At 42.2% G+C, this 14,020-nt stretch overlaps 1 protein-coding gene across 4 annotated transcripts in view; it reads right to left on the bottom strand.

The window, feature by feature from the left end:
* Window positions 1–4,065: 4,065 nt before the first annotated feature.
* Window positions 4,066–14,020, bottom strand: part of tulp4a (TUB like protein 4a) — a 29,040-nt gene continuing 19,085 nt past the window's right edge. For 3 of the 4 annotated variants that reach the window (XM_080289581.1, XM_080289582.1, XM_080289583.1), the window contains exons 8-14: window positions 12,795–13,019; window positions 12,429–12,663; window positions 11,446–11,590; window positions 10,867–11,038; window positions 10,602–10,695; window positions 7,126–10,487; window positions 4,066–6,974 (exon numbers count right to left, since the gene is read on the bottom strand). In XM_080289581.1, coding sequence (XP_080145707.1) covers window positions 6,858–6,974; window positions 7,126–10,487; window positions 10,602–10,695; window positions 10,867–11,038; window positions 11,446–11,590; window positions 12,429–12,663; window positions 12,795–13,019 — 4,350 coding nt within the window. In that variant the 3' untranslated portion in view covers window positions 4,066–6,857. The remainder of the gene's footprint in view (window positions 6,975–7,125; window positions 10,488–10,601; window positions 10,696–10,866; window positions 11,039–11,445; window positions 11,591–12,428; window positions 12,664–12,794; window positions 13,020–14,020) is intronic. The other variant, XM_026194362.2, reaches the window with a different exon arrangement.

A 14,020-nucleotide genomic window follows, 5' to 3' on the forward strand; every position in this document is an offset into this window, starting at 1 on the left:
TTGCCTCAGTATTCAATGTTGAGGTCTGGCATGTGTTTGATGGAAGGCTGTGAACACTCACTGTTGTACCTCTTTCGTGAACTCTTCTGCACATATTGATAATTTCAACAAAACCATTTGGATTCATCACTTCATAATACACAGTGCCACTGATTAGCAGTCCAGTTCTTGTTTAATTTGGCACACTGCAGCCTTTTCTCTATGTTTTCATTTCTTAAGTGTGGCTTCTTGATAGTCACCTTTTCATTGAGACCATTTCTAATGTGGATTCAGTGAACTGATGGATCAACTGAAGAGTCAGCTGCTAGCTCAGGTCCTGGATTTTCTTTCCCATCTTGTAAGGACACGACTTTCAGATACCGTTCATCTGCTGTAGAGTGTTTTTAGGCCACCCACTTCATCAGCTTCCTTAAATGTGTTGAGGACACACCATCCTATGATATATCACGTTTCGGGCTAATAGTACACTGTAAACCCGAACAAGTTGACTGAACTTAAAACTTTTGTGGAAACTGATTACCTCAAAAGATTTAAGTACAAAAACTCATATCTTCTAAGTATGGGGTACTCAAAATTTGTATTTATTGTTAACCTAAAAATTTTAAATTATATTTTATATTTTATTAATTGAGCTTTACTCAAAGACTGTATACTTTAATTTCAATATTTTTGTGTTTCTTGTAGTTTATTATTTTGATGCAACACAATGCAATTATATTACAACCTAAACTCAAATTATCTGATTATTAATTAAAAGATATGTTGTGAGTGTAGACTACTAAAAAAAAAAAAAAGTACGGAAATTCAGTTACTTTACATTTTGTTTATTTAACATTTTTTCATGAAAATTTAAAAACATCACAAATGTTTTTATAAAACAACTAACATGGACATCGGCACCATAAAGTGAGCATTATAAATTCTGTGTAGAACATTTATCTTTTTATAAACTCACAAAGGACGACATCAGTCCTAATTGCATCTTTCTCAAAATACACAAAAATGCAAAACAAAAAGTCAAATACTAATCACTTTTTTTTAAATAGAAATGAAAAACAATTTTTTAAAATGGGTACAAAGACGATCACCTTCCAAATAACCAGATAAGGCAGTCAAGTATAGGAAAATTAGGTAAACTGATGGAGTTAAATCCACCCAAAGCCTGTAGTAAACTTAAAGTGCTTAAAGTGCTTCAAACAAAGTGCTCAGTAACAGAGTGCGTGTCCTAACAAACATTGCCTTATATTCCTTAAGAGCATGTAGGCAGGGGTTTCAGGGGTTTGCCGTCATCAAGCCCCATGAAGATATTTTGGACTAAGGCAAATGTGTGAACCAGCTTCCTGGGGTAGTCTAAATGCAGAGCATAGATCAAGCCAAACAATAAAGCAAATGCATTTGCAAATCTGGGAATATCACGCATCACCTAGTCGCCTTTCACCAAAACAGCCATGCTTGAGGAAGTAAAATGGACTGGACTGGGAAGCGCCGTCGGTAACCACTGTGAGAAGGGCAACTGGAGTGTCAATGAGGGTCGACTCATCCAATGCGTCCGCCTGGAATAGACACAGTATCAATGGTAAATGGCCTGTATTTGTATAGCGCTTTACACATTCAGTCATCCAGACATTCACACCCATTCACACACTGGTGATGGCAGCTACATTGTAGCCACAGCCACCCTGGGGCGCACTGACAGAGGCGAGGCTGCCGGACACTGGCACCAGCGGGCCCTCTGACCACCACCAGTAGGCAACGGGTGAAGTGTCTTGCCCAAGGACACAACGACCGAGACTGTCGGAGCCAGGGCTCGAACCGGCAACCTTCCGATTACAAGGCGAACTCCCAACTCTTGAGCCACGATCGCCCCAATTAAATAAGTAAGGTTGGTTTGAGAGAATGTGACAAGCATGACCTGTAATCTAGCAAAACATTCAGCAGTGTAGTGGGTTACTTTGTAACGAGTTAGGGTACTCTACTTTTTTTGAAAAATGTACATTAACGTGTTAGCTTCTTGCATTACATAATTTGTATTTTTATTATTTTTCTAAAAAAAAAAAGTAATTTTTTATTTCATGACTTTATCTCAAAAAGAAACTAAATCTTGACTTCAGCCTGGTTTTTGGGCCACCTGCAGCATAGCCATAGTGCTGTGATACGCCTGTGCCCTGCTCCTGACCTGTGTGTGTGTGGGTTTTCTACAGAGAGGGTATTTTGTTTGTACAATTTGGTAGCTGCTAGGGTATTAAATTGTATTTAAAAAAATCCATAGCATTTTATGTTACTGGCAGAATTTAAGTAATGCAAAAATACACTTACATTACATGTCTAAAAGAATTCTGGGTCCTCCTCCCGCAGGTATACAGGAAGGGCACGAAGTACTGCAGTGCGTTTCACGTTGATATCAGGCGCCTCCTAAAAAGGGAAAAGAAAAGTTCATTTAACGCAAAGTTTTCAGGTGTCATTCTTTGGGGAGAATACATGTTTATGAAACTACATGACATCAGACTCTACTAAATTTTGGAGACTTTTCTTTTAAGATACAACCTTTCTGTCTCTTGTGACAGAGAGTATGTTTCTTAATCATTTGACAAAAACCCTACACAGTATTTTAAAATAGTGTTCTCCAGATCAGAGCTGTGATCTATATAGAACATGGGGTTCAAAGCAAGGAAAAATTGTGTGTTTATCAGTGAAACTTTTAATTTGTGTTAATTTTATCATTATCAATATATGAAATCTTCACCTTAAGGGACTTAATGAATGGTTTCTTCAATAGATCTTTCAACTCACCTGTGTTTACTGTCTCCACCTGAAATTAATTGCAGTCTGAATATTTTTTTCTTCTGTCTTTTTGTCTTTGGTCTTCAGCCTTGGAAGAAAAAATAAAAATATTGAAAACCTTATCAGCACACTAAATATACAACACCTTGCTATATTTCAATTGTTTTAGATAGAAGTTGCCACTGCTAGCTAAGTCACTTTTGAATGATGCTAATGAGAAGAAAAAAAAACAAACCTGCCGAACAATGAGGCTGCTGTTGTAAAAACGCCAACTTTCTTGCGTTGGCAAGGGGTCGTTAAAATATCACTAAGACCCTTTCTTTATGTGTGATTCTTCGTAAAACTGTGTTTTAATCGGTTAAAACTGACGACATAATCTATGTTTGAAAAAGAGCGCGAACAACTATTCACCACCTGGGTCTGTGCTTTTTAACACAACAGCGCATTCGAAAACAAGTTATTGGCTGCAACATATTAATATACTTGCTTTTTTACGGAAAAAATAAACATAACGAAGGTTCAGTTTTACTTACAAGTTTCTCCAAATGTGTTCTCCAGTCGCTCGAGAAGGGCAGCCATATTGAACAGAATTTTCTGTCAACGTCGTTCAGGTTAGAGAGAAGACGTCATGACGTCATGACGTCCACATGCGGAGCTCGGAAAAAAACATTTACTCAAAAATCATAATTAAGAAAGCAGTATTTACTCTTAACTTCTAAGCCATGTACAATTATAACTGTTTGAATCGTTAACCGAACAGAAAAGTTTTAAGTTGTTTCAACTTTGTGAGGAATTTTAATTGTTATATCCACAAACTTTATAAGTCAGGTAGACTGTTGGGGTTTACAGTGTACTTTGGAAACCATTTGTGGTAAATTACAGATTCAGTAAAGAAATTTTTTTTTTCCAGCAGGCTGATAGCAACAAAGTAACTAAAGATAGCAAAGAACAAATGTTAAGTTCTAAGTTGTTTGCTATATAGACACAACACTGGTTCATCCCGCCATTTAGGTTCCTGTTTTAAGCTTGAATGATCCATAGATAAGTGTTAAGTGGCTTATCAACCAAACAAACATCCCTCTGAAAATTGTCAGGTACAAGGACTGGACTGAAAATGAATGAAAAAGCAGCCTATGTCCAAAAAAACCCAACAACAACAACAACAACTTGGAAGAACCTTCAGAAACCTGGAGGACTATTGCTTAAGAGCACAAAAAATTACAAGAAAGTCTGGCTCCTTGGAGCTTTGCAGTATATTTATGTATATTTAAGACAAAACCAGTGTTTTTCTGAAACAATGACATTTTATTCAAAAGATGCGTGACATATACAATTATAAAATAATTTACATGGCATGCCTTACTATCCATTCACTATAAACGTTCAGTCACCAAGTCAGACTGACTTTTTTCCCCAAGTTTTTTTTTTTTGTCATTTAAGTCTACAGCTACAAATACAAAGCACAGATCTTTTCTAGAGAAAAGCCAAATTCTACAATATCTACAACAGGTCATCATCAGTTTAAAGTGAACCCTTAACCAAGTCCATTAGCAACGCTGAACGTGAACTCAGTGGCTTACACTTGTGAACTCCTGTGAACGATGAATGAGTGTGTATGTGCAGGAAGTCATGACCACACATGGTTGAAGAGGATAGATTCAACACTGATGGGGCTGGTAGACTGCACAGCTGAATACAGACACACCATGACTTGACATTTACACTCTACATAACTAGTCTACAAACTACAATAAACCGGGCACTTACTCATTCACATCTTTTCCACCAATGCAAACTTCACAAAACATCAAAAAGTCACCTGTTCCCATCCCTCAAACCCAATCCCTGCATTTCCATCTCATAACTTGGGCTATACTTGTAAACCCCCCCCCCCCCAACACAAAGAAATGTTTGGGGGAAAAAAACTTCACAATATACAGTATGTATACTTGATCTACATTGAGGAACAATCTCATAAATAAAGATGTACAGACCAGCAACTGAGATGCTAAAGTAAAAAGGTAACAAACTGTGGTCACAAGAAATGACAAAGGTTTTTTTGTTAAAGAAAATATTGCACAACTAACAAAAAAAAAAAAAGTTTTCTTTACGACATGCTCGTTTTCAAGATCAGGAGACCATTTATTTTTCTCCTCAGTCCACATCTCTACAACCCACTTCCCAACAGACATGCTTGTTTTGTTTTTTTCTTTTTTAAATATGAGAAAAAATAAAATAAAAAAATCTAATAATCTCATCAAACCAAGCAGAGCTGGTCCAAAGTAAAGAAGTTACACTTCCCAATAGGCCTGTTTGTTTCAGCTTGAGATTTTCAGAAGTCTATATTTTGGCACAAATATTTGAGGTGGTATGCCATCACACCTTCCCAATTTCACTGAGCACTCAACATTCCCGTTTCTCTCTGTGATTTTTGGCTGTCATCTAATGCACATATTTGCACCGTGAATGAATAATTTACTGCTGCCCATAGTTCTTCCAGCTGGCCTCGCTCTTTGTCCTTAGCTGATCACAAACAAAAGCTTCCCTGCCTCAAACAGCAACAACAACAACAACAACAAAAACCCCAAAACAAAACAGCTTTTCAGATTTCAAAGTCAGCTTACTGAACGGGCAGATCTCGTAGCTTCATTCTCCGTCGGAGACCAGACTTTAGAGTTTCAGTGATGGTAAGATCAACTTAACTGCTCTCTATGGTCCTGGCTGCTTAGTTAAAACAGTACTACAGCTCTCCTCCACATGTGGAATTACACTTACACACAGTGGAGACAAGTGTAAACAGAAATCTGCCACCTAAGTCTCTTTACAACATTGTACATTTGACTGATATGTATTTACATGAGTTCTGAAAAGAGTATGAAATGGCATAAGTGAAATATACAAAAATATTTCATGTACCTTACTAGGATGTTTAGTGTGGTCTTTAAGAGAAGGGACAGCCCCCCCAAAACAACAACAACTACATACTCACTTCACAGAAGTGACATCAGGTGACAAATCACTTCATGCCAGAGCTTAAATTGTTCAGTCTCGGCCTTGGCCACTTCTTTGGCGCCCATGTCACCAGTACAGGATAGTACAGGATACGTCTGTACACTGCTATGACCTGAATTCTCCTGACTACACAGTAATATTCAAACTCAGTCTCCCAAATAAATCAGGTAAGAAAGCTGTGTGAGGATTATGTAACACAACAATGACAATAATGTTAAGATTTATATCTGAATCGATAAACAACATGTACATATAAATTAGAGTAACATTTCTTCTTCCTTCAAAGCAGCACGTGGACTGCAGGTCTTTACCTTTCAGATATTGTAACAGTGGCCCACTTTTCACAACAGTGAAAAGCCTGAACTCTTAGTAGTGTTCCAAAATAATGCATATATCTAAACCTCATTTCCAGCCCAGACAGGCTGCAACAGTAACAAAAGGAAAGGGCAGAGAGCAAAAACAAAAAAAGACCCTCCTACCCTCCACTGTGTTTAGTCTTTTAAGAAAATCCTAAAAGCAAAAGCAGTATAATAAAGTGGTAACTGTTTCACTAAAGGTTTGTACAGCAATGGATTTCAGTGCCCAGTAGTACCTGTGCGCTCTAGGGATAACAAGTTTGATCTCCAGAGTGTGTTTTTCAAGTATTACTGCTGCTTCTTTTGAAAACTGCACCATAGCAATTCCTCTCTCTCTCTCTCTCTCTCTCTTAACCAATTGGTTATCACATCTATAAGCTTCTCCTAGCTAAAGCAGCATTTATTTGCATGATGATTTACCAAAGCTCAGCTCTTTGGCCCTACATGCACTGCAGGGTGCCGGCAACTGCCGAACGGAGCAGGTCTGACGGCATCCTTCATAAATGCAATCGATGCTTTTGCACCAACACTAGTGGCAGCATTGTGTAGTGCAGCGTGATTGTATTTCTCTCTATGGCCAGGGCTTATTTTAGTCCTCGTCTCCAGAATCCAATCCAAGAGTTTATGATTCTCAAATGAAACAGCTGTACCCCCTTCAACAGACTGCATCTAAAGCCCACAACTCAGGGTAAATAGGGAGGAGACATCTCATTTGAGGCGTTGAGTAACATTGGCCAAAGCTACTGCAAAGGCCTGCACAGCAGAGAAGGGATATTGGAAGTCCAGGATGTAGGCATTGCCATCAATTCTGCCAAACTGCATCACCTACACAGGAAAAACAAAACAAACAAACAAAAAAACGTTCATGCAGGTTGAAAGGAAAAAAGGTTCAATCCTGTTGGAGAAATGCTCTAAATCAATAAATGTTGAATGTGTGTACTTATTATTTCTGCAAGTTATATAAGAAAAGTATCACCTGTCTCCCCTCCAGTTCAATCTGAAAGTTCTTGGCGGACTCCTGGGTGACACGGCCACCGAAGTCCAGCTGGTATACCTGCGTGGCTTCATTCCACAGTGGCTGCTTGTTGGCCATGACATACACAAAGCCCTGGCTGCCAAGCCCTCTGTCCTCCTTCTCATTGGCTTTTCGACACTTGATCTCATCCAGCTCACTGGCAGCCCTCAAGTTCCTCTTACTCTTCCAACCCTTTTTACTGCTCTGGCACTGATTGAGCAGCTCGTCCCCACTGATAAATAGCTCTGGCTCACTTTCTGAACTATCTTGGAACTCACTATTGGCAGTGGCTTTACTCAGCTTCTTAGCCTTCAACTGTTGCTCCTTCTGTCCCTTGATCTTCTTCTTGTCTCTTCCTCCCAACCGTGGACTGGAAATGAGAGAATTGAAATCACCCAGGGCTCTGCCCTCTTTTTTGGATTTGCTCCCTTCGGCCAGTGGCGGCACATTAGCTTCCTCAGCCCGACCGTCCACGCGCTTGCGGTTCTTCTTACTGAACTTCTCCGATCGCTGCGGTACAGGGCTCTCAGTCAAGGAGAGCACCTCCTGAAAACTCTCCCCAGCCTCTGTCATGGTCTCTTGTAATCCCCCATGGCTCTGCAGCTCTGCTGGTGGTGGCGGAGGTGGTGGTGGCGGAGGAGGTGGTGGTGAGAGAACATTTTTGTCTACTGCCAGGTGGGAGGCTTTGGGTGGTAGTGGCACTGCAGGACTGGTCATAGGTGGGCAAGAATTGTAAGTACCCCAGGGTGTGTGGAGGGCAATGGGAGGAATGGGAAGCCCAGCACAAGCACTTCCTCCTGGGTACATAGGTGGGAGGGGGCAGCAGGCTAGGTTGGCCAGATTTGCAGAATAACCTGGTGGTAACACTAGGGTTGCATCCTGTTGTGAAAAGGGCAAAGGTGCCACCACCTCCTTTGGTGAGGCGCAGGGGCGTGGAGAACCTGGGATGGGTTGGAGCTGGGCTCCAGAATAGGCAGTTGCTGGGGGGTACTGGAGCGAGATCTGGTAGCCTGTAGCTGCTGCAGCAGCAGCAGCTTGGAATGATGCAGCACTAGGACTTGTGGGGGACTTTGGAGAAAGGACAAAAGGCAGCCTGGTTACATCCAAGTGCTGAGCTGGGCTAAGAATAAGGGGAGGTGGTTTGTGTGGTACAGGGGGGGCAGTGGAGTTTAAAGTCGCTGTCCGTTCCTGAGGAACCCACACCTCCTCTGTGGATGCTGGATCCCACTGATAGGGAGGTGGGCGCTTGACCACCAGCCCTGATGCATCACTTCCTCCTAGTGCCAGATGCCTCAATGATTGGTTCAGTGTCTCATCCTCTGTGAATGCTGAATTAACGTAATCAGCCCTATCTCTGCCGCTTACCCCTGCTGCAGCTCCAGACACTTCAAGTGAACTCATCAGATTATAAGAGGACTGGGAGGCCAGAGGAGTAGCACTGTTTGAATGAACAATGACTGTGCTGTGCGGTGCTCCGTTGCCTGGAGGAAAATCTTGTCTGATAATAGTTCCTCCCGCTATTCCATTAGCACTCCCTGGGGCAGTGCCTCCAACACTAGATCCACTGCTACACTGACTACAGGTGTATAAGGCTGTTGGCACCCTCTGCTGGAACGAGGCTGCTAGTGCAGTACTGTTTTTCGCCTTGGGAGGGAGTGGTCTAGGTGGTTCCAGCATCTGGGAAACTTTGAGGGCTGCCTCTCGGCTGTTCCTCCTGAGGGTGGCGTGGATCAAACTGCTGTCAAGCCTCTGTCCGGGATTCCTGCCAGCAGAGCTGTTCTGATTAGCTGAATCAGGGTACGGAGGCGGGTCTCCACTGGGTATAGAATAGCGAGGTGCAGTGAGTCTGTTCAGGGTAGCAGAGGTGTAGGGCAGCTGCAGCTTCTTGTCAGCTGAGGAGGAGGATGAAGACGAGGTTACCCTGAGAGTGGCGGAGCTGCCAGGTCCTTGGAGCGTGTAGACATTCTGATTGCAGACCAGGCGTGTTCGAGGACGACATACTTCTTCCACATTCCCACTGCTGTCAAATGTCGTTATCCTCTCATAGCCCAGCGGTGTTGGATACTGAGCTTGTTGCTGGCCTGAAGGATGAAGTGGAAACTCACCCTTCTTCATGCAAAGGTCTCCAGCGGGAGGAGTTCCACTGGCGCCCCCTCCTAATCCAGACGCAGCACTGGAAGATGCAGCGGAAGCTGATACCGAGGCAGCAGCAGCAGCAGCCACAGCAGCAGCCACTGTCCCAGGGTAGGGGGGTGGGGGGTTCATCTTGCTTAGCTCTAGAGGGGCACTGAACACCACCGTGTCACCCTCAGCCAGCTGTGGAGGTGACCGAGTAGTTTTGATCTTCAGTAAGTGTTCGTGCTCGCCCCCTACTGCTCTCTCAACCACTAAATCAGCAGACTGATGAGGAATCTGGATATGCAAGGCCCCAGGTTGTAGCTGGTGCAGAGGTACACCCGAAGGCTGTCCTGAAGACATCGAGGAAACGGGGATTTGAATTTGAAGCTGCTGAAGCTGATGGTGCTGCTGTTGCTGCTGTGCTTGCAGCTGATGGTGCATTTGCTGCTGTTGCTGCAGTTGATGCTGTTGCTGCAGTTGCTGCTGAAGTTGTTGCTGTTGCTGTAGATGTATGTGCTGCTGGAGCTGCTGCTGCTGTATGTGTTGGAGCTGCTGCTGAATGTGCTGCTGCTGTTGTTGTAAGTGTTGGTGCTGGAGCATCTGCTGCTGCTGCTGTTGGAGTTGCTGTTGATGGTGCTGAATTTGTTGTTGGTGGTGTTGAAGTGACTGTTGTTGTTGCTGTTGTTGATGTTGACTTGGGTGTTGTTGCTGTTGTTGTTGTTGTGAAGGATGATGAGAAGGTGGCGGTCCAACCACTAGGCGACCTACTTCCAGTCCCCCAAATATGACCTGACCAGGACTCGAGTACCTGGTCGGTACTGTGTACTGGGCTGTCAAGATGGTGTCCTGGCTTTGGTCTGACCCACCAGCAGCCCCTCCAGTAGAGGTTGCCGTGGAATTGGTTAGGACATCCAACTGAACATTCTGATTGGCTAGGAGTGACTGGACCAGACCAATGCTTTGGGCAGGGGACATGGCCTGGGCTGGACTATGGATGGGGGCAATAGGGATGTTGACAGTGCAGGGTGGGTTGTCATCAGCACCGCCAGTAGGGCCTGAAACAGGCAGGTCATCTTCATCCTCGCTAAAAACATTGGGGCTGAAGACAGGGAGGTTGATGTAGTCCATGGAGATTTTCCGCACCTCTGGCAGGTAGATGGTCATCTGTCTGGGCTGCAGATGGAGGAGGCTTGTCTTGTAGATAACTAAGGAGTGAGAGGCACAATAAAAATAAATAAATTAGGAAAAGAAAAGTGACAACAGACAAATTAGACTTAACTGGAATTAATGTTTAATTATCCAACACGTTGATTTGTTACCTGCACCGAGATTGGTGGGTAAAAAAGTAGCCAGCCCCACTATCTTGAACTTTGTTCCCCAAATATTGGATGTGACCTGAGCAAGGTAATTTTGCTGCAAGATAAAAAAAAAACGATGCATTTTTCTATAAATATATTAGACACATTCCGAAATTTACAACAGTACATTTTATGTAAAAATCCATCGGTCGTGCTTCACAGCACACACAGGCAGCACGTGATCCCTTACCAGCTTCTCACTCAGCTACGATAACCTGATGTTTACCTGAGTGATGTCATCTAGAGGAAATTCCCTCCGTGTTAGACTGGGAGACCCAATTGAGGGTTTACGTATGGGTAACCGAGGTGACCTGGAGATCTCCTGCGTAGCACGGGAGAGTTTGGGAGATTTTCTGGGATCAATGTTGATCCTGTTGGTAAAGGGACAAACTAAGTCTCTACAGAGAAAGTGGCAAATAAAAAAAAGAAGAAGAAGGTTTAGGCATGCAGAGAAACCAAAAAGCAAACAGCAAAGAAAAGGAGCATTCAAATAAATTTTAACAGTTAAAACAAAAAAACTCAGAAAAAATTAGTTTCAATGCCATAAAATCTTAAACAGAATTAATGTGGCTGTTTACATGTTTCTGAAATGAATTCACTGTCATATAAATGCTTCTTGTATCAGACTCTTCAGCATGCCAGTGATCACTTGATTCCCGCTAGTTTAAAACTGAAAACCTGCAGAGAACTAATCTCCTCTTGTCTGCTTCACCTAAATCACTGAAAAGATCCAAGTGTCAAACAGAAGAGACAAAGTGGCTTGATGCAACATGCTCCTGTACACACAAAGCCGGGGTTTAGTTACCTGGGAAGTTTGGGGGACTTGCTACCCCTGGATATCTTTGGCGATTTCTTGCCAACCCAGTCATCACTCAGCTCAATGTCGCTGGAGTCTGAACAGTTACAGCTGTCAATCATGGCTGATATCAGACTGTTGCTGTATATCTCATCTGTGGAGACAAAATATGAAAATGACACTTAAGATGTTACTTTTGATGAAATGTTCAGATCAATACAACCAAAAACAACGTGTCATTTGTTCTCTCAGTTAAGTCACTGCTCAACTGTTAGTAATGTTGCTTTTTCAGATGGGCTGGATAAAGAATGATAAAATATGAATGCCTTTTGGTATTCTTTTTAGGTATGTTGAAACTGCAGGAAGCATTTTCAAATCTACTTGAGCAACCCGGAGGCAAGAATTGTCATAGCTTTGCCACAACATCACCATCATTATCATCCTATCAAAGCATTTTTCTACCATTTCTCAAACATTCATTTCTTCAGTCGTTCTCACTTTGTCTCCTCTTCCACAGTCACAAGGAGTCTGCAAAGCACAGCTGCTGCTCCAGTTTAGGTCAAACTAATTTATTTGATGAACATAAAAGTGTGAATGGTCTGGAACCATTTCATGGCTGGCTTCATTTATCACTGCGTGGGGAGAGAGAGGGTTGATTTATGAGCAACCCAGGGGCCATAAGAGGCCCCATTAAGCAGCTTTTAATTAACATGGGTCCAGTCTGCCCTATGTGACTAAAACTCGCAAAGTAAGAACGTCTGGAAAACTACTGGACAATGTCAGAACTGTGTCGGGGTTCATCTTTTGCAGTTCTACTTGAATTTCAGAATCAAAGATACATTTTTAGTTCTTATCTCTACGATCTTACTGTATTCTTTATTTTAGAACCAACATAAAAATGTAGTTATTGCATTTAGAAGCTAACAAACATTTCAGGTCTTCTTTGGAAAATTATTCTTTTTAAGTTACAGGTATGAAAAAACTAATCTCACCTGTTTTGCCGTCTGTCTTGGGATCCATAATAACAAACTCAGGCCGAAGTTTGCTTATTCTTCGGCCCTTGAGGATAGGGACCAGACCTCCTAGGTACTCCAGATACAGAGTATAGCAAGGCCCTCCCACTTCAGGGTTATCCTCCGTACGCTTCATGGTGCAGTGCAGGCGCTCGTTTCCAGCTGTCGGATAACTCACAAAATCTCTCATGTTGTTTGGATCTGGGATGGGAGGCTAGAAATGTAAAGTACAGTTAAGTTTAAAAACTTTTATGCTAATTACAGCTCTTCCCAAACCACTATTAAATCTATTCACATGGTGTTTTATGGTTTTAATAGAAATAAACCCCTCCTGGCCTGTGTTACCTTGATGGTGGGAACAAAAGCGGCAGTGACATAAGAACAGAGCCGGGAAGGCATTGTGAGCTTGGCAACGTCTTTTTCCTCCTTTAACGCTGTGGCAATGCCCTGCTGGCACAGCAGCTGCAGTGTGGCAACGCGGTGCTCAACTCGCACGACATAGAGCACTGGGCCCGATGCCAAGAACAGACGAGAGTCCCGGTGACCCCAGCAGAGCGTAGTGATGGGGCGCTACAGTATGAAGGGGAAGACACATCTGAGAATGAATAATATGCTTTCACAAGGCTAATGTAAAGCAAATCATGTCATTACTGCAAAACACTTCTTTGCTGGAGTGAAATCCTCAGAGTGATTCCTGAGAACAGTGATTTCATTCAATAAAAACCGAAAACAAAAGGAAATTATCTGTGAATGTTTACCGAAGTCTGTCATGCAGGCTGATTATTCGCGTAAAATAAAATAAATGAAAATCTTTAATCTTAAAATCTTACTATAATGATCAAAATGAATGTATGTACCCTCTGACGTCCTTAACAGGTGAGCCAATCTCCAAAACGAACATTGTCATGTATACATCAATGATTAACATCTCCGTTTTTAAACAAGGATACATTTTCCTGTATAGTATGTTCATTTCATCATCCCCCTACTTTCACATTTGTTTCACGAGTCAAGTTCACTTCACAGTTTCCAGAAATTGAATCCGAGACGATTTTTGTTAGAGTCAACACTTAATATGGAATGAAGAATTTGAAAAAGCATTGTGATCCTGGAAAGAATATTATCAGGGTTCATACGCATTTTTCAGGGTCAAATTCAAGCACTTTTTAAACACTTCCAAGGTCAATTTTCATGCTTTTCCAGCACAAAATAATAAGAATAGTTTTAAAAATTTGCACGTGTTATGTACACATTCTCGAAAATTATTTACTCACCTATCATGTGACTCGAGAGCGCAAACTCCGCCATTGGCGTTTTAAGGAGTGTTTGATGAAAACAACAATCTCCAGGCATGTTAGTGCACTCATCCCCGACTGTCCGGGGGAGGGGCGGGGTCACACATTGAAATACACTGACATGCAGAGGTCGTAGGCAGCCCAGGCAGAGAAATTTTGCTTTTAGACTTTGCGACTCATTTTATTTCTCTATCTGGTAAGAAAACTATTCGGTCAGATAGTTATTTGTGGTGAATGAAATACAGTTTCAAGCACTTTTAAGCACCACATCTGAAA

The sequence above is a fragment of the Astatotilapia calliptera genome, chromosome 15, assembly GCF_964374335.1.
Source record: "Astatotilapia calliptera chromosome 15, fAstCal68.1, whole genome shotgun sequence".
Lineage (NCBI taxonomy): Eukaryota > Metazoa > Chordata > Actinopteri > Cichliformes > Cichlidae > Astatotilapia > Astatotilapia calliptera.